The sequence below is a fragment of the Zea mays genome, chromosome 5, assembly GCF_902167145.1.
Source record: "Zea mays cultivar B73 chromosome 5, Zm-B73-REFERENCE-NAM-5.0, whole genome shotgun sequence".
Taxonomy (NCBI): Eukaryota; Viridiplantae; Streptophyta; class Magnoliopsida; order Poales; family Poaceae; genus Zea; species Zea mays.
In genome coordinates, this window is record NC_050100.1 from 8,834,985 (window position 1) to 8,854,431 (window position 19,447).

Consider the following 19,447-nt stretch of genomic DNA (forward strand, 5'->3'; position numbering starts at 1 on the left):
GTGCACCGGACTGTCCGGTGAGCCAACGGTCGGCCAGGCCAACGGTCGGCTGCGCGATCCGCGCGAGACACGTGGCCGAGCCAACGGTCGGGAGGGGGCACCGGACTGTCCGGTGTGCACCGGACAGTGTCCGGTGCGCCAACGGCTCTAAGGCTGCCAACGGTCGGCTTCGTCAAATAAGGAAGGAAATCAGCACCGGACAGTGTCCGGTGGTGCACCGGACTGTCCGGTGCGCCAGGCGCCAGAAGGCAAGAATTGCCTTCCCGGATTGCTCTCAACGGCTCCTAGCTGCCTTGGGGCTATAAAAGGGACCCCTAGGCGCATGGAGGATAATACCAAGCATTCCTTGAGCACTCTTGATCACTCACACTTCATTCTTGCGCACTTGTTCGACATTCTAGTGATTTGAGCTCCATTCTAGTGTGCTAGTCTTTTGAGCTTAAGTCTGGGTCTTGTGTGTGCGTATTTGCTGTGATCTTTGTGTCTTGTGTGAGTTGCTAATCCCTCCCTTACTCCGTGCTTCTTTGTGAACATCTTTGTAAGGGCGAGAGACTCCAAGTTGTGGAGATTCCTCGCGAACGGGATATAGAAAAGAAAAGCAAACACCGTGGTATTCAAGTGGGTCTTTGGACCGCTTGAGAGGGGTTGATTGCAACCCTCGTCCGTTGGGACGCCACAACATGGAAGTAGGCAAGTGTTGTACTTGGCCGAACCACGGGATAAACCACTGTGTCTATCTGTGTTGATTCTCTTGTGGTTATTGTGTTTCGCCAAGACTCTTCTCTAGCCACTTGGCAATACTGTGCTAACGCTTAACCAAGTTTTCGTGGCATTAAGTTCAAGTTTTACAGGCCACCTATTCACCCCCCTCTAGGTGCTCTCAGTAAGTATCAAGTAAAGAAACATTAGAACACAAGATCAAAGAGTCTTGCCATGTCCGCACCCTTCACAACAAGACGAAATATTAACTAAAAAACAATCTTGCTCGATGTATGGAGGAAAAGGAAAAGGAGAATATTACATGTGATCCTCGAGAGATATACGAACAGGCATTTGGACCAATTCAGAACTCAAGTATGTGCTCTCTAGCAGAATCAACAAGAGCTTTTACGCGGCCATGGTTTGAAATCGCCTGAAGATTTGGCTATCACCACACCAATCTTGTGGGTTGTTTCCTAGAAGCCAGTAGCAAAAAATGTGTCAGTAACAAATTGTAGCCTATCTACAAGAGCAGATCTCATCGTGTTTTTTTAATCCAAGCATAACCAAACTTTAACCAACGCAGTAGGTACCAGTTTCGGGATAAATATCGACCTAGTCATGTGAAGATTACACAACTTCAAATTGTTTTGTGTTTTCTACATGCAAAATCAACAGAAGAAAACATGGCGTATGGCTCACTAAGATTACCCTAAAACCTCACTGATTCTTAAGAAAAGGAAGATTTCAACCAGGGACTTGACTGTATTGATTATATTGGCCATGTCTGGTTTTCTACTGATGAAAGAGTGGATTTTATTATTTCTGAATATACCAAAGGCTACATTGTCTGTTCACTTTTTCTACCCTGGTAGCCTGCTTTACTTTTCACTGCAACCAAGGCTCATCCCATGTTCCCTCCTCATGTTTTCCCCTGTTCGTTTTGTTTGCACAGAACCTTTCCATTCATTTTAGTGGTTGGTCCAGCACCATACTCGCATGACAGTCAGGGGAATATGGAGATGCAATTGTTTTTAACGCTTGCTATCAATCCTAGTTTTCTATGTTTGAAAAATAAACATGTGGGTCATAGCTGCAAGATCCTTATATGAGACAATAAATTCAGTATGGTGCAATGTGCCTCCATAAGCATGTTAAGGTTTCCTTGTTATTTGGTATATATCATCATTTTTGTTTTCATTTTTCCCACAGTCATTATATAGGTATTTCAGCAAAAAAACAAACTTCTAAATTTGGCTTCATATTAGAATATGGGTACTTGTACATCTATCACTACAGATGAAAAGAAATCATTAGTAATTTCCTGGATAACTTGATACTTTTTTATTGTTTCACTAAAATAAAAAAGCCACAAGCCAATTGCAACAAAGCGGAATGAAGTGCTATTATTGATGAACATAATATTGTTGAAATACCTATAGAATGATTGTGGGAAAAATAAAAACAAAAATGATGAAGCCATATATATGCCAAACAAACTACTTTCACAAAACCAATCAAGCTACTAAAGGCTACCAATAGCCTATCAATCAATACGATAAACAATATCAAATCGGCTACCAGCATATATTAAAAACGATAGGAGAAAAAGAGGTTGTACCTGCTGAGTAATCGACACTCCACCATAAGCGACAACTACCCTAACACCAGTCTGATACGAAAGTTTCCTCGCCTCTTCATGAATTTGTAGCGTAAAAAAGAAGAGAGTAATATTACCCACCAACCACCACATGCATGGAACTTTCAAAGCATCCTCAAGAACGATATAGAATGATAGAAAAAAGCAAGAGATGTAGAAACAAGCAATCAAGCGAGAGAATGACCTGCATGGAGAGCTCTCTCGTGGGGGGGAGTATGAGGGCAGATGGGTACGCGGTTCTCATCCCCATGCTCCCGCCCTATTGTGGCATTCTAGCGGGCTGCATGATGATGCCGGTGATGGGGAAGTAGAAGGTCGTCGTCTTCCCGGAGTCCGTCTGCACGTAGGCCATGAAACCCTGGCTGTAAGCACAGGGACAATATTAGTAACAGCATGTAAGCTTGTTATTTTGCTTCGAAATATAAAGGGGCGATTTTTATTGATGTATATCAAATCGGCTACCGACATATATTCAAAAATTGACAGGAGAAAAGAGGTTATACCTGCTAAGTAATCGACCACTGTAAATTGCTGCTGTAGAATTGCCGAACACCGTAATCCACAGATGAGCCAAAGTAAGGGGATTCGGATGACTCATTTGGATATGCATGTTTTCCATCCTCGTAAGTAGGGGGCGTGGGATTTACCATCTGACCATGAATTCAAACTTCCATAGTTACGTCAATGCTCCAGACTAATGTTAAGCTAAGATGGTCATAAATGGGTTCTAAGTATCGTTTTGTTTATGAACACCCTAAATCGAAGAGAAATATATCAAATGGACAGGAATACCTAGAACTACCTGTGACGCCACTGCCATTCTGCCCTCTGGAGCTTTGCTTGTTTAGCATCGTGTACAAGTCGGCCTGCTTTGCGTCATTTGTGCTCCCCTTGAATGCAAAACAGAAGTCACAATTTTAACTTCATATCCAAATAGATTTTGCAGAATCATATAGCTCTCTCTTTGTTATCAAAATTGTCCCTCATCATCATAGTCCAATGACATACCATCGAAGGTCTAACACTTCCAAAATAGCTTCATCGACCTTCTGATCCTATAAAGAGAGAAAAGATTTCAGGTTAAATATGTCAAATGAGAATTTGGCAATCATGCATACAAGTAATTTCATAGTACAACAGCTTGGATAACATGGTAAATATCTCCAAAATCCCATTACACTACATAATATGGTTATGGTTTCTGTATAGGTACAACTATTCCTCCTAGTGCCTTGGACATGTTTAGGCTTTCTGTATATATGTAGTTATTCCTAATAGCTATTGATCATGTGTGTTATTTCATATTTTCTTTGTTTTACCAGGTAGTTGTAACTGTTGCCACTTTATCCTTCTTTTGCCATCAGCCAACTATTATTGCAATCATGGAATTTATGAATGCCATCAACCTTGCAAACGGATCTGATACTGATAAAGATAAAAGCACTTATCCTGCTACTATAGAAGATAGTGCAATTGAGGAATCTAAGTCTGATATGGAATCAGAGCCATCAATAAAACCCTTACTGGCTAAAGGTAAAAACAGAATAGTTTTTCATCTTACATCCAGCATGCAGAGGCACATATATTACTGATGAATGAAAATGGCGACCGACTTGCTACTTTATCATAAAATAACCTCTCGATTGATATAAAGGTAATGTGATCATCTCCAGTTTGTGTGATCTATTTTGGGTTGATTTGTTTAATGCCCACATGTGTATATCTTTGGCATTACTCAAGGTGTTCACATCATCATTCAGCATAAAGGCTACACTCGGAAATCCTAAAATAAGTGATGATAGCCTTCTTAGCAGCCACCCTTACTTTTGTGTTTGTGATATGCGAAATCCTGGAGGTCGTTCATTTGTTGAGGTATTCCATGCTGTTTGATTTAACTTGCTTAATGTAGGTCATAACTTATTATGCTTTACATTGTTGGTTTTAGATAAGAAACCTTTTGTGAATCACTGAAGAATAATCAATTTCAAAACCATTGTGCAGATCGACTTATAACACAATTTTGATTTAACTTGCCTATCTGTGGCTGCAACATAGAAAGCTTGTCATACCTCTGCTTGCTTCCCTGCATGATTGGGCAACAACAACACTACAGGCACAAATGACTGCACCTGATAATACAAAATTGTTGTCATTGGTCGCGTAGGTGCTAACCATTCTGCTTGAATAAGAGAAACCCAGTTTTAGTGGTTTGTCATTATTTGCCGCTTAGAAAGATGTTCACATGATTCGAAAAGGGAACTCGCTTTACCATTTTCTTATTTGGGTCACAACTTCGTTATTTTGCCTGTCAGTGGCTGCAACATAGAAAGCTTGTCATACCTCTGCTTGCTTCCCTGCATGTAGCCTAACACCAAAGGCATCATACATCACCTGCAAAGTGCCGCAAGAAACAGTCAAGTCTGTATTTTGATAAGCAATGCATGCAGTGAAACCGGGGTGCAGAAGTTGTGTTTCTGAAAAAAAGGTGATGAAAAAGCCACAGTAACTAATCAGTATTTCTGAGATACCAAAAAAATAAAACATGGGGCAAGTAGGGACGGACTGTTGGAATTAAAGCACATCACACATGCCTAAGTGCTATGGCACTGTATGCCATCATTTTGCATTAATCCTTTGTTCTGCAGGTTTCATCCTCATCTGGTCAGGCAGTAGATCTTGGCTATCAGATTTCCACCATAACCCCAATCACATTTATCATTTTGTATATATCAACTGGAAAAGTCTGAAACTTCAGCAACAAGCTGACACTAATGTCCTACACTGTACTCAACTCCCATCAATATCGTAAAGTCCTGTCCTTGTATGTACACAGTACTTGTACTTCTGTCTACAATCTACACGGCAGGAATGTACCTTCCATGACTGAGGTCCATACTTGATCAAGCAGGAGTTTTGAAGTGCAAAGGACACTCATTTGCCTCCCCCAGATCACCACAACGCGTCCCAAAATGATAAGGTTGCCTATCAGATCCACCGCCTGCCAAAGATGGTCAACACGTTTTTTGGTGTCGAAAGGGAGAGGGGGAGCGGGGAGGGGAACCAACCACGGAGGCGAAGATGACGGCGGTGGCGAACAGCGAGCTGGCGAACCCCTCTTACAGGCTGACGGCGAGGGCGAGCGTTGTGACGGTGGTCGAGTGTGAGGACGGCATCCCGCCGGAGCCCACCAGCTGCTTCGCGTCCCACCGGTTCTCCTTATACCTGCTACTTTTAGAGTAGATGTGACAACAAAATCCCGAACACATCTACTCTAAAAGTAGCACATAAGAATTAGGTAGTTTTGCATAATGATAAGTCATAATTAGATCATTTCTACATTAGAGAGTGTGCACATACCTAAGGTCATGCCATCCAAAGTGAAGGATAGCATAACCAATACACACCAAACTTGGGTACGTGACATACAGAGTGATAAACAACCTAATGTGTCATAGGCCCCTTGTGTTCTAGGCATAACGATGGTATATCAGGGACTGCAGGTTTTCTTGAGTGCATATAAGGAGTCATAGTAATCTAGCCAGTGAATTGTTATGATATGTAAAGGATCTGTAGAATAATAAACAATGGAAAAGGGGGCACAGTTCACGTTTTATGAGTAAAAACAACTTCAGTTTCTTGTCTCAAAGGCATATATATTTTTATTAACATTAGGAGCTCTATCTTTTAATTTAGATAGAGAGAAGAGATATAGTCTAGCCAAAACAAGGAGAGGGGGGGTAATAACAAGGCAGAAGGATTAATGTAAAACAAGGCAAAATCTGAATTCCTAGCTAATTGACATTCTCTGTCAACCAAAAAAAGCAAAAGCAACAGCAACACCCAAATGAATAGAAGTGCAAGTGGCCCAGCCAGCTCACATCACACCTCTATATATGCAACATTGGAAACCTAACACATTATGTAGATTACTTCTATACATCGGTAGTAGTTCTGTTTAGTGCAAAAATACAGCTAATGATCCAAGCACATCCTTCGTAATTAAAAAACAAAAACTCCACACAAGGAAGTGTGCGCCCAAGCAATCTTCAACTAAGATATTTGCATGTTGCAGTGCAGTAGCACTCCAAATCCAAGTCTCACATTTGCATATTCTTGATCGTGGAACCCAACATCACTGACACTCTCTGTGGATATTTTCAACAAGCAATAATTTATGAATTTTATCAACATTTTGGATGCTGTTGCATACTGTCATGTTGCCAGAGAAACAGATCCACCATGCTCAAATGAATGGGCTAAAGCTGCACTATAATCAAAGCGACATTATCGAACAAACCAGATGCTAAACAAGAACTATCTGCAATTCTTTTTTCCAAAAAAACTTCTATGTTCATGAATGTTGGAATTTAGCAAGGTTAGGCAATTGTAGCCAGCAATCTTGCTTTAACTATAAAAAAACCTACGGAGGGAGAAAACAGCTTCAGCTGCATTGCACTAAGAAGATACTTCTCACCAGTGTTTATAAGTCGTCCGACTAATCGCGATTAGTCGGGCTGGTCGCCTGGAAGTGGGCGATTAGGAAGACGACACGATTAGGGTTTCTAGTCATCCTAGTCGTCGACCTGGACGATTAGTCGTCTGGTCGAGCACTGTCTAGTCGTTTTTGGTCGTTGCAGTTTTGGACTTTTGGTACTGGGCTTCTCTCTTGTTTTTGGCCCATCTACAGTAGCCGCCCCTTCAAAAACCCTCCCAGGCTCCCAGCCGCCAGAACATTTCCCAGCCGCCAGAAAACCCTACTCCTCTCCTCTGTCGTTGCCGACGTCTCTCTCCTCTCCTCTGTCCTTGTCGATGTCTCTGCTCCAGCAGTCCAGCCTCCAAGTGCTCCAGCCATCCAACGACGTCAGTGCTGCTGCTGATGCATTTTGTTTGGATGCTGATCTACTCTAGGTAGCAGCCAGCAGGTAATGCAGACTATGCAGTACTTTTTAGTTTTTACTGAATTACTGCAAGTAATTATGCCAGTATTACTTTCAGTTTGGACTTTGGATGGATTCAGTTTTACACTTTTACTGAATTACTGCTAGTCTGCTACTAATTATGCCTATATTATTGCAGAAATGCAGTGTTTATATAGTTATATACATATACATATGTCCTTAAATCCATAGGACGACTAACGGACGACCAGAGGTCGACCAGGACCGATTAGGTTGACTAATCGTCGCCCTAATCGCGATTAGTCGCCTGGTCGCCCCTCTCACTCGACCAGTTGGTCGCCCGACTTGTAAACATTGCTTCTCACACACAGGCCGTGAAACACCGGAAGGTCGGCCACTGAGCACCCAGAAGGGCAGAACACATGTCTGTGACCATGTGCATCTCGCGGAAAGCGCATTAGGTGATTACATGTATAACTCAGATTCACTACTGAAAAGTGTGCCTTTTAACCCATGCGTTTTTAAATTTGCTCCTAGAGAGAAGCTTGGATCTGAATTTTATCATTTGTGCTGCTTTACACCCCACCAGCCCAACCATCTTACGTAGGTGTCACAATTCATGAACTATGTGAGTAAGGTACCTGCCACACAATTGAGCGATGATGATGTCCAGCAGCTACAACGTACTCTGCATAAGTGAAGTCCCATCTGCAGAAAATATAGGTGCATCAGGTGACTTCGACGTCACGGGATCTGATCCCCAAATTTACATGTTGCCTGTAGTAACTACAGGCAGATCGCCCAGACACTTACCTGACGAATCAAAATTAAATATAACAGACTATAGCGTATTCTAGTGTTTATCAGCATTCCTCCATGCTCTTAACGACACGCGGAAACAAAGAAGCAACGGGACCACCGCTTACCTGAAATTCGTGACGCACATGGATCGAATGCCAGCAACTGTAGCTGCCCTACACACGACAGGTACAACATCTGAAACCTGTCAGCGTTTGCTCAAGTGGGTTCAGTTAAGCTCTACTCGGTGTGCAGAGATGTTCAGATAGAAGAGTGACAACATAAACCGGTAACAATCAGTGATCATAGTATTGGTACCACAAGGTCGGCCTTGATAGAGTTGAGCCACTCCGCCTCGGTCTTAAGGATGGACTCCCGGGGCACCACGGTCGTCTGGTGGTACTGCACTCCGTGCACCATTATTAAGAACTCGGAGAAGCGAAGGGGGGTGATCGAGTTGTGCGTGCAAACTGCAAAGCAGAGCAAAAAAAATTAATCATACAACTACAATGTTCTCAGTATTTCTTAAGTGTGGGTCAACAGACTGGGAGCACTCTGCTACCCAGCTCACATCAGACTCCTCCCGTAAATGTCTGTTGAGCCTCCCTTTCATTCGTAAGTGTGACAAAAGCCATTTCACAATCCTCGTATAGTGACTAAGGGAATGAACCACTTGCGCATAGGCAGCCTAATGAACTTACAGAAGGTTGAGCAGAGACATACCGATGTGGCCGCCGAAGTTTGCTGCCGAGGTGACCGGTTGTTGAAGGGGATCTATGCCGACGGCGTGCCCTATGCCCACTGTCGTGGTCAGACAACAAGGCGTGGCAGTCGATTGACCTTATGCACGCCGACGAGCTCGCCGTTCTCCAAGGTGCAACAACCGATTGACCTCGTGCACGCCATCGATCTGGATCCACATGCCCTTCCTCTTCTTCTCTGTATCGGGGGACAACATGCTTGTGGCTCCGCGAACACCTGGAGCCAAGGAGTAGAGCCATCAGCGCGTAATCACAGAAGATATATTCTTGCTACCGTGTTCTGATCATGAGTCGATGAACTCGCCGATAGGTCCAAGAAAATTCTTGCTGGGATCAAGAGATCTGGTGGAAGGGAGGGACGGAGAGGTACCGACCTGGAGTCCTAGAGCTTGGGGTGGACTTCTTCTCGACGACGCGGACGCTGACAGTGGCGTTGCCCTTGCGTACGACCCTCGAGGGCGTACTCGACCTGGACGAGGTGGCCGCGGCGGCCTCCGCCTCCATCTCCTTGATCCAGCGCTTCATCGTCCATCTTCTGCAGTTGCACACACGTGGGGTCTTAGCTGCTCACTAGGATCCAGCGCGCGAGTTGGAGTTCTGGAGTCGGCCTTTATAGGCGATATCTGCTCCTCCCCCATGGCGTGGCGAGGTGAGTGCGATGGTGTGCGCCAGGCACGACTCCAGGAAGTCCTCGCGTCGAGAGGCGAGCTCAGGCTCGCGGTGCTCATGTGGCGATGGAGGGTGGTTAGGTCAGAGAGGGCGCGAGGAGGAGAGTTGGGACGAAGGGGAGGAGGGATCAGCGGGATGAGAGACGTGGCGGGGTCGGAGCTGGTGCTTGTGCGGGGCCAGGGCGTCGGCGGCGGCGACGGGATCGAAGCGGGGCAGTTAGGTGAGAGAGGGGCGTGGGGAGGAGGGATGGATCGGGGGAGCCGGTGCTCGCGCGAGGCGTGGGCGTCATCCGGCGTTGGTTGCTGCAGGGTTGCATCCGACGGACGATGAAAACAGAGTCATGGATGGACGGTTGAGATCATTGGAAGGCAGAACGAGAAAATGCAGGCTACCTTTAGAGCCTTAATAAGTAGTATAGAAGCGTACCGGTTATTACAGCATTTAGGGTTTTAGTGTATTCCAAATACGTCCGCTTATCAAACAACAACACCTCACAAAAAGTCATGAAAAGGTTCACCTAGCCCTAGCTCTCCAAATGTTGTTTTTTCCACAACCCACACAGCTGGCCCTGTTCGGTTGTACAGGATTGGAGCCAGAATTATTCCACCTGATGAAATCTTATATAAAATAGGTAAATAATCCATGCAGGAATAGTTCCAGACAACCGTTCCTGAGCAACCGAACAACCCCTAAGGCCTCGTTCGTTTCGGTCTGATCCGGCCGTTCCAGGAGTCTTTCCGGTCGAAAAAAATATTCAGTTTGGAATCCGCTTTGAGTTGTTCGTTTCAACTCGAAATAAAAATGAAAACGGTCTGGTTGAAAGTTTTTCCTTCCTCCACGGCCCAGTAAAAATCCGGGTCCCTTACCATCTGGATTAAATCCTGGACTGGATTGAGTGGTCCACTTTTTCCTGGCCTGAAACCGTTTCCGACCTGGAAGTCTTCCAAGGCAACCGAACAGGGCCTAACGTGACTCAGGTTTTCCATCTTCATCAGTCAAACCTTCCAAACTATACGCCTCTCTCCACATGATGTATTCCGGTTCCTGCGCCCTTTTCTCCAAGATACCAATGTATGAATCGATCTTCCTCCAGACACTTGTCTTGAAGGCCATCTTCCAGCAGCTCATAGTCTGGCCCACTCTCTCCGTCAGCTTGAGCACACCAATCCAGCTTTTCCCCTGAAAATGTAATTTATTTTGTGTTTTCCATGAGACCCACATAATTGCTGGTCACACCGTATTTTGTAATTCATATTTTTAGGACTTAGACGGAGACAAACAGTTGACTCAAAATTATATCCTACATTTCAGCTAAAAAATTATCTAGATCTACCCACAAAATTTTAGCTATACAGCAGTCAAACATGTATCCAGTAAATGTTTCTTCCCGCCCTGTTATCGAACGGTTTCAACGATTGGGGAAAATAAATTTTTTTCCAAAATAAAGAGGGGTTCATCTCATAGCCGTTGTCCCCGCATCGCTTCCCTCCCCGGCCATCGCCTCGCCCAACGGCTCTATTGTGCACGCCGCTCCACGTTGACCGTTGCGAGTTTAAAGCATCCCCTTCCTCTCGAGACTCCTTCCTCTCACTTCTCATCGCCGGGATCCAGATCGTTCTTCCTCTTGCCCGCCGATTCGTTCCACCACCGCGAAAGCCACACAGAGAGCAGGAGAGACAATCCAGAGAGATCGGCGCCATGAACGACCTCATGACTAAGTCCTTCATGAGCTACGTCGACCTGAAGAAGGCGGCGATGAAGGACCTGGAGGCGGGGGGCGACGGGATCGAGCTCCCGGAGTCGGGCGCCGGCGGCGTCACGGACGAGCGCCTGCGCGGATTCTTCCAGGAGGCGGAGGCGGTGAAGGCGGAGATGGCGGCCATCCGCGACGCGCTCGACCGCCTGCACGCCGCCAACGAGGAGGGCAAGTCGCTGCACCAGGTCGACGCCCTCCGCGCGCACCGCGGCCGCGTGAACGCCGACATCGTCGCCGTGCTCCGCCGCGCCCGCGACATCCGCGCCAGGCTCGAGTCCCTGGACCGCGCCAACGCCGCGCAGCGGAGGCTCTCCGCGGGGTGCCGCGAGGGCACGCCGCTGGACCGCACGCGCACCGCCGTCACCTCGGGGCTCCGGAAGAAGCTCAAGGACCTCATGCTCGACTTCCAGGCGCTGCGGCAGCGGATGATGTCCGAGTACAAGGACACCGTGCAGCGGCGCTACTACACGCTCACCGGGGAGGTCCCCGAGGAGGAGGTGATCGAGCGCATCATCTCCGACGGGCGCGGCGAGGAGCTCCTGGGAGCAGCCGTCGCGGAGCACGGCAAGGGCGCCGTGCTCGCCGCGGTGCACGAGATCCAGGACCGCCACGACGCGGCGCGCGAGGTGGAGCGCAGCCTCCTGGAGCTCCACCAGGTGTTCCTCGACATGGCCGTCATGGTGGAGATGCAGGGGGAGAAGCTCGACGACATCGAGAGCCACGTCGCCAGCGCCTCCCACTACGTGCAGGGCGGCAACAAGGAGCTTGGCAAGGCCAAGGAGTACCAGCGGAGCAGCCGCAAGTGCCTCTGCATCGGCATCATCATCCTGCTCCTCCTCGTACTGCTCGTCATCGTGCCCATTGCCACCAGCCTCAGGAAGAGTTGATCGAGTTTGTGATGGGAAGAACTGTGAAAAAAAATGAGGGGTTCGAATCCGATCGGGTGGGTCGGTGGTCCTAGTGATCAGGACACTCTGCAGTTGTGTCTCGTCTCGTGTTGCTTGATTTCGTATTCGTTAATTTGAGCCTGAATGTTTCCGTATCCATCAGGATTTGCTGATGATACCACCGGCAATTGCAGTTGCTATCTCTTACTGGGTTGTATTGTATGGTGTGAGATTCGGTGAAACAAATTCGTACTTAGCAGTTCGAATTTAAAATTCTCATACATGACATGGATGGTGCTTGATTGCTTGTTGTTTGGGTTTCCCATTGTCTGCCAATTGCCAAATCCTTTGTCATTCCTTGCATGAGATGGATGGCTGGATGGTGCTTGGCAGGAAATTTTCCGTTCTCAAGTTTTGTCCTGTCACTAGGAAATCAAACATTATTAGGTCTTGTTCGTTTCTATCGGATTACACCCGGAATCCTCCAGCTAATCAAAGTTTATATAAATTAGAGAAATAATCCGGTTAGGAATCGTTCCGACCCACCAATCCGGCATAAACGAACAAGGCCTTAGTTGATTCCTCGGATCTGAATCTGAGAAGTGACCTCCTGTGAGATGACGTGTTTTATATGAATCTACGGTGGCAGATAATCTGGACTCAGCAGTAGCAGGATTGCCCTAGCATTCCTGCTCTAGTTTTCATCGGCCACACACGCCTACACAATCCTGAAAAGAAAAAACCGAACAATTCTTTTTTGGCCCATAAGGCCAGCAAGACTGCAATGGATTCCAGAAAGCCCAGACTGCTCGCCCCTGCATCTCGGCCGTTTCCTCAGCCTGTCAAATGCTCTCTATAGGCCGAAAGTCCGTGGTCTGCAGCTGTACTGGTTTACTGCTGGATGCGCATTATATATCGCCGGTGGCAGACTTGCACAATACCAGTGGATCACGCGAAAATGCCGCAAATGTGTGCGATCACGCGAAAATTGGACGCGGATGCCGTTTCCACCGTAATGGCCGTGTTTAGATATGTCGCTCACATTGTCTGAAAATCAAATGACTGAAAAAACGTGATCCACCTAGGAGAAACTAGATTGTTTTTCAGCTTGCAGGTTTTTTTTTTTGAGGGAATTGAACTTCCAGATTTTTTTTCACTCGACGCCAGGTTCAGAGGATGGTGTCATGCTGGGACAATGAGTAGAGAGGGATGTAAAGTTGACATTGACCCAAGAACCTAATCATGGGGATAAAATGGATTTGCTAACAACTAAGTTGACTTCACTTACTCTCTATATCTATTGTTTCAAACGTCACTCTGTGAACACTACAATATAAAATAGTGCTTTATACAGCTATATGCTGATATGCACGATCAATCTGCTAGCCATAATCTAAGAAGAGGCGATGGATAGAGCATGGGTTCAATTGCTATAGTACGCTACAAAGCTGAGTAAAAAAAAGAAGAAAGACGAAACAAACTATCAGTAAAACTACAATCATAACCCAATGGCTGAGATTTGTTGCTGATAAAAGGAAAAAAGATTAGACGACACTTCTCCTTTGTACACGAAAAGAAAAGCCTTCTGAACTTTTGCGAGCGCACTTGGTTAATGTGTTGTTAAGTCAGCATACATAAACCTTATACAGCTTTTAAGAAAAGTTTAAATCTAAATGTTTGCTTCTCAAAAACAAGACGGGGAATTTTGCAAAAAACAATTCGAATCTCCAACAGGTGGGCTATGCCGCCACGGAATATCCGCAACCCGCAGAGCTTCTGCAAAGCATGCCATAGCATGTGGTGGCCACATGCAGCTGCGCCCGCCCATGCCTCCGCGTCCGTGGAAAACACAGCTCCCTGCGCACCGCGTCCTTTGTCCATTGCATGAAGGCTTGTTCGTTTGCATCGGATTGCACCCGGAATCGGTCCGGCTAATCAAAGTTTATATAAATTAGAGAAGCAATCCGGCCGGGAATTGTTCCGACCCACCAATCCGACACAAACGAACAAGGCCAGAGGCGGCCCGGAACCGGAAGGCTGGGCCCGACGCGAGGCGCGGCCGACCAAAGCCGTGGCGCCCCGTCGCGCGCATGGAACAGACAGCGGATAGGGGGCGGCCGGGCGGGGGCGCGTGATGGAATGACCGGTGGTGACCACACGGGGCGGGGACTGGGGCGTGTGCGGCACGCAGATGCAGATTTCCCCGGATGGGGCGTGTGCGGCTGCCGGGGCCGCATCGTGTGCACGCCAAACTCTCCCGTCCTCTTCCCCTCCTCGACACCAAGCTAGCGACGCTACGCAGCAGCAGCTATCTTATCCCCCCCGCTGGCACTCTGGCAGCTATTACCCTTCCCCACACTGCTGCGCCGCGCAGTCTTCTGCTTCTCCCCACCCTCGCCTCAGCTTCCCTGCCGTTCCCTCCGATCACCAGCTGCTTGTGCTGCTGAGTGCTGAGGCAAGAACCACCGCGTTTCATTGTTCGAGTCCTTGCTCAGTCCCATACATGTTCCTCTTCTTTGTGCTTGCTGCTATAGATTTTGAACTATTATTGTTCACGTGCAGGGTAGCGATGAAGATCTTGAACCAGCCCATCAGCCCAGGCGGCCATCTCGTGCCGGCGCAGCCGAGCACCACGGCGGCCGCGGGGCGGTCCCATGCGCACTGCCCTCGGTGGCAGGCGCAGACGCTGCGCCGGGACAGCAGCTACGTCGGCGTCGAGCACATCGACGGGACCACCGCGTCCGTCCCAGTCCCAGTCCCAGTCCCAGTCGCGGCCCCGTTCAAGCCGCTCACGCTCGACTTCCTGCGGTCGCTCCTGGACCGGAACTGCAGCATGGCCCCCGCCGTCCCGGACGGCGAGGCCAGCGCCCCGCCGCCGCCGCAGATGGTCGCGCTCCGGGTGCTGGTGACCTCCGCCGTGGAGCTGGACGCGCGCCAGGCCGAGCGCATCGCGCGCAAGATGCGCCGCCTCACCGGCTTTGTCGACCTCAAGGTAGAGACCGCCGTGGACGCGTCCCTCATCGCCGGCTTCGTCGTCTGCTACGGCACCGACGACTCGCACGTCATCGACCTCAGCGTCAGGGGCCAGCTCGCGGCGCTCAAGAGCCGCGTCGACTCCATCGACCAGACCGCGCATGCCCACGGACACCCACACCACCACTGACCGTCGATCCAACACCTGAGGCACCGGAGCAAAGCACAGCGCGCCGTCACCGTGCTACAGCTTACAATACAAGCCTATACTGTACACGCACAGAATGACAGAACAGAACCGAACGCGCGCCATGGCAACAACAGTTTTCCTAGGTAATGTTGTTGTAAATCGATAGCGAGAAAACTTAATTGCTGCTACCTTCCTTCCTGCTGAGCTTGTATACGTTTCTATTGCTAAAGAAACGAACGCTATTGATTGTATATTTGATCGATGTGGAGACAGCATGCAGCCTCTATGGTGTAAAGTCTAATATGCTATTGCAAGGTTGAAGTTTGTATATGGAGGATCAGGCCTGCAGCATTGTAATGGACTCCATGACCATGAAAAAAATTTGGCTAAATGAGAATGTATCAAGGATTAAAGAAATGTTATTTTGTGAGATGCACCATATTCTCTCTGCACCGATCAGATTAGCGACGCAAGCACACCAGGAGTTTTCGGTGGTTCTCTTATTCATCAAGAACATCAGATGAGATAAAGGTATCACAGTTCATCATGGACGAAATAAGTAGCAGTAGGACTGTCGGACCTAACCCAAGCCTGATCAGCATCAGCAGCGCTGGTGGGCGCTGACATCGCGGTGCTGCAGGGCCTCGTAGAGATTCTTGAGGGCCTTGTCGTAGTTCACGAACCCCATGAACCAGAACTCGTGGTTATCCATGGTCCTGATCTGAATGTACCTTTCTGCCCGGTTGCGCATGCTGGAAGAAGGGTTCACGGATGTCACCTGGCTCAGAGGAAGCACCACCTGCAGGTATACTTCGCATATGGTTACCCTTTTTTTTTTTGTTCTGTCAGTCGTCTACGACTCACAGGGAACTGAAGAAGATGCAGGCAACTGAACTGAATTTCTGAATGCGACTGAAAGGCAGGCTGCTACTCGCCTTGTAGTACATGCACTCGTGCGGCTGGCCGGCAGGGCCCTGGTAGCAGAGCGGGCTGTCGCTGCAGAAGGCGAGGCGCGCCGTGGAGAGGTAGAGCGTGCCGATGACGGGCCCCGAGGAGGTGGAGAGGTAGCAGGCGTAGGCCTTGCGGAGCTGCTCCCCGGGCATGGCGCCGAACGTCTGGTAGAACACCCTGTCGTGGCCGCCCTCCGCGTACACCTTGGTCCCCTGCGTCAGCCGCGCCACCGCCGCGTCCGCCATGTTCGGCGCCGTCCGGACTGTCCGCCAAGGGGGAGCAGCAAGTCACACATCGGAAGCCATAGCGTGCGTATCATGACGATTGGCGAACTGATCAGAGACAGACAGAGAGAGATAGAGAGGATCAAAGCATGGGGCACGCACGGTGGTGCCAGATGTTGCCGGTGGCGTCGGCGGCCTTGCGGGTTCCGTCCTCGAGCAGCTTGCCGTAGCGGCCCAGCGCCTTCCTGACGGCTGCAACGACGCATCCAAGCGAACAAAACACGTAAGCAGGCTGAGGATTTCTCTTGCTTCAAGGGGGGCGCAAAGGATGAGCGAGAGCAGATTCAGGCGCGCACTCTGGCAGGTGGACGGTGCGGCAGACGCGGGGGTGACGACGACGTAGGGGTTGCCCACGCCGTTGCTCGCCGCCGTCACGGCCACGGCCGTCGCTGCCTGAGGCGGCGGCGTGGCCAGCTGCTGGTCGCCGTACGCCTGCCCGTGCCCGGCCGGGTAGCCCGGCGGCGGAGCAGCCCACTGCGACGCCATCTGTTCACTGGCGGATTGGATGGAACTGGAGGGGTCGAGGCGTCCGCCGGCACCGTGGATCGATTCGATCAGGGCTCAGGGGAGAGGGGAGGGAGGAGAGGACCGGAGGAGAAAAGCGGGCGATCTGGTCTTGCGGAACGGAACTGCGGGCGGTTTGCTTTCTTTACGTGCTGAATCGGAGGTAGCCAGCCACTTCTCCAGTGGCGACGAGTCGAAGGTTCTGTGGGTCGACGAGGGGGGAAGACAAGTGGAATATTTTTGGGGTTCGCACTTCACATCGCGTCCGGGTCCGGCTGTCCGCGTACGTCTGCCGCACCGAATCCGCTGGGCGGGCAGGGCAGGGCGGTGCGCCGAATCACCGGCGCGGCGATCGATGCCCCCACGCCGGCGCGGCGCCTTCATGAGGAAGGAAAAGGAACTGCTGACCGAGACAGGAACGACATCGGGTTCTGGTCAGCACTGGGCTGATGGTTGTGGGCTTCTGGCCTACGAGAGTTGAGCCTTGGAAGCAAGTTGTTTGAAGATGGAATGCACTAGTGGACTTGTCCCATCGGACCTATTCAGTGGCCCAGTAAAACAGAGGGTGCTTTGGGCTTAAAACCGACCGACCATGTCTGATATAGGCCGGACGACCACGTTTGAAAACTCGAATTCCCTAAGGCCCCGTTTGTTTCCTTTCATTTCGAGGAATTGGAATCTTACTAATGGAATAGACTACTTTTGTAGAATATGACATTCCACCACTTTCTAAAGTTATCATATAAACCTACCTCAAATTCATGAGGTGAGCGATTGAAATGGATTCTATAGATTTACATGCTATTTTTTCGATGTACAACTTATAGAATATTCTTCTACTTGCGCCTCTATAACATAAATGTAGTATATAACTATCTCTCTCATATGATTTAGGATAATATACAAATATATTACATATATAAATATATAAACTTAATTAGTTTTGTCTAAATTATAATTATTAAAATGGAATTCAATTCCAACGAAACAAAAAAAAATGAAGGAGTAATAGGGAAATTAGTTCATTTCTTCCTTATTCCCCTCAAATGACAGGGGATTTGAATTTTAAACTACCCTACACACGAAATGTGTTAGTGCATCTTAACGGTGGGACCATGACATCCTATGGTGAGACTGCCTGGTGGGTTTTATGACGTGTGGGTTTGCGGGTTGCCTTGTGCAGGCGACCATTGGTGCTAGCTAGAGAGTCATTGGCAGCGGTAACGATTGGACCGCTAGCCCTGGCGATGGGACTACTTTGGGTCGTCAGTCTCTTGGAAGCCATAAACTAGTCGAGTCGAGCCTAAATTTTTAGCCCGTCGGCGCAATAAGCCGAACCAAGCCGGCTCATTTCAGCTCGCAAGGTGCACCAAATTATTCAACCTACACAATAATGAAGTATATTAAACAAAATTATAAATGTCTGATTCATTCTTTAATCTTGAATGATGAATATATGACAATTTCTAATTTAGATTACTCTCAATATAGAATGATGATTCTATATATTACATTTATAGATTATTAATTCAATATATAATACAATATTATTTTAAAAGGTGCAGCTTGCGGGTCGAGCCGAGCCGGCTCGCAAGCCAACATCGAGCCAAGCCTCCTTACGCAGCTCGTTGAGTGAGCGAGCCGAGCAAAGTCGAACTTGATTAGCTAGCAAGCCGCATTGAGCCAAGCTCGACTCGACTCATTTCTAACCCTAGCCATCTCAGATAGCAAGGGGAAAACAACTAGTTCTTCCCCTCTTTTACAAAAAGAGACATGGTCAGTCGAGAGGGGTTACTCGCCATATTGGGGACTTAGTACCCATATGTCAGGGTGCTTGGTGTTAAACACCAAATTCGACGGCACTAGTACTATCAAATGGTTCGACCCTCTGATAGTCCGGCTTGTTAGGACAGACCACCCAATATTAGATTTGTTCGAGCGAGAGTCTTGATTTGTTGCGAGATATTCCTTGTTTCTTTGTGGTGTCTTGATGGATTTCAGTTACGATAAGGTCCAAACCTCTTTCCTTATTAATATGAAGGAGAACAATCAAATCGAACAAATATATCTATATTATTTGTCTTCATGCCTAGCTCTATTTGTAGTCCCACACTATTAATCTTTTCCTCTCTTCGGCTCTATGTCATCTATAGACACTTTGGGTGGCATGTTAATCCCGAATCAACCCTATGATTTTTTATCCCCAACAGGGACACTCTGAGGAGATGAGGTCTAGGTTTACCTGAGATCCCTTTGCGCCATCACAAACAGTTTGTCGTCTACAGGCGGAAGGTCCACGCGCCTATAGAGAAGATCAGAGTTATCTGCGCTACGACGAATGATCCAATGACCTACAACGAACTGCCTGGTGACCTACTACGGATGGTCCGACGACCTACCACAGACCGTCTGGCATC

General features: G+C 48.3%; 3 protein-coding genes and 1 long non-coding RNA gene across 5 annotated transcripts; 2 read left to right on the forward strand and 2 right to left on the reverse strand.

Moving 5' to 3' along the window:
• Nucleotides 1-905: 905 nt before the first annotated feature.
• On the reverse strand, nucleotides 906-5,431 carry LOC103625903 (uncharacterized). Of its 2 annotated transcripts, XR_002261874.1 has the most exons (8): nucleotides 5,234-5,431; nucleotides 4,629-4,750; nucleotides 4,429-4,535; nucleotides 3,368-3,414; nucleotides 3,162-3,249; nucleotides 2,863-3,009; nucleotides 2,321-2,721; nucleotides 906-1,175 (listed from the first exon to the last, which is right to left on the reverse strand). It is a non-coding gene; the product is annotated as an uncharacterized lncRNA (long non-coding RNA). The 2 variants fall into 2 exon arrangements; XR_002261873.1 differs by lacking the exon at nucleotides 5,234-5,431 and having other exon boundaries at nucleotides 4,629-4,929.
• A 5,531-nt stretch (nucleotides 5,432-10,962) lies between these two features.
• Nucleotides 10,963-12,435, forward strand: LOC103625904 (syntaxin-related protein KNOLLE). The gene has a single exon (XM_008646300.3). It carries the CDS (start codon nucleotides 11,184-11,186, stop codon nucleotides 12,126-12,128), a length of 945 nt encoding a protein of 314 aa, XP_008644522.1. The 5' UTR covers nucleotides 10,963-11,183; the 3' UTR covers nucleotides 12,129-12,435.
• Nucleotides 12,436-14,471: 2,036 nt separating this feature from the next.
• LOC100281819 (ATP synthase F1, delta subunit family protein) lies at nucleotides 14,472-15,559 on the forward strand. The gene is made up of 2 exons (NM_001154797.2): nucleotides 14,472-14,583; nucleotides 14,691-15,559. The coding sequence occupies exon 2, from the start codon at nucleotides 14,698-14,700 to the stop codon at nucleotides 15,289-15,291; it is 594 nt and encodes a 197-aa protein (NP_001148269.2). The 5' UTR covers nucleotides 14,472-14,583; nucleotides 14,691-14,697; the 3' UTR covers nucleotides 15,292-15,559.
• A 221-nt stretch (nucleotides 15,560-15,780) lies between these two features.
• Nucleotides 15,781-17,425, reverse strand: LOC100284886 (uncharacterized). The gene is made up of 4 exons (NM_001157781.2): nucleotides 16,823-17,425; nucleotides 16,629-16,718; nucleotides 16,227-16,504; nucleotides 15,781-16,090 (listed from the first exon to the last, which is right to left on the reverse strand). Exons 1-4 carry the CDS (start codon nucleotides 17,010-17,012, stop codon nucleotides 15,893-15,895), a joined length of 756 nt encoding a protein of 251 aa, NP_001151253.2. The 5' UTR covers nucleotides 17,013-17,425; the 3' UTR covers nucleotides 15,781-15,892.
• Between the last annotated feature and the right edge of the window lie 2,022 nt (nucleotides 17,426-19,447).

Coding starts and splice junctions, on each gene's coding strand:
- LOC103625904 (XM_008646300.3), top strand. CDS start 11,184: ATGAACGACCTCATGACTAAGTCCTTCATGAGCTACGTCGACCTGAAG.
- LOC100281819 (NM_001154797.2), top strand. CDS start 14,698: ATGAAGATCTTGAACCAGCCCATCAGCCCAGGCGGCCATCTCGTGCCG.
- LOC100284886 (NM_001157781.2), bottom strand. CDS start 17,012: ATGGCGTCGCAGTGGGCTGCTCCGCCGCCGGGCTACCCGGCCGGGCAC. Junction 16,719..16,822: donor CGCACCGTCCACCTGCCAGA/GTGCGCGCCTGA, acceptor GCGTCGTTGCAG/CCGTCAGGAAGGCGCTGGGC. Junction 16,091..16,226: donor ACGAGTGCATGTACTACAAG/GCGAGTAGCAGC, acceptor GTATACCTGCAG/GTGGTGCTTCCTCTGAGCCA.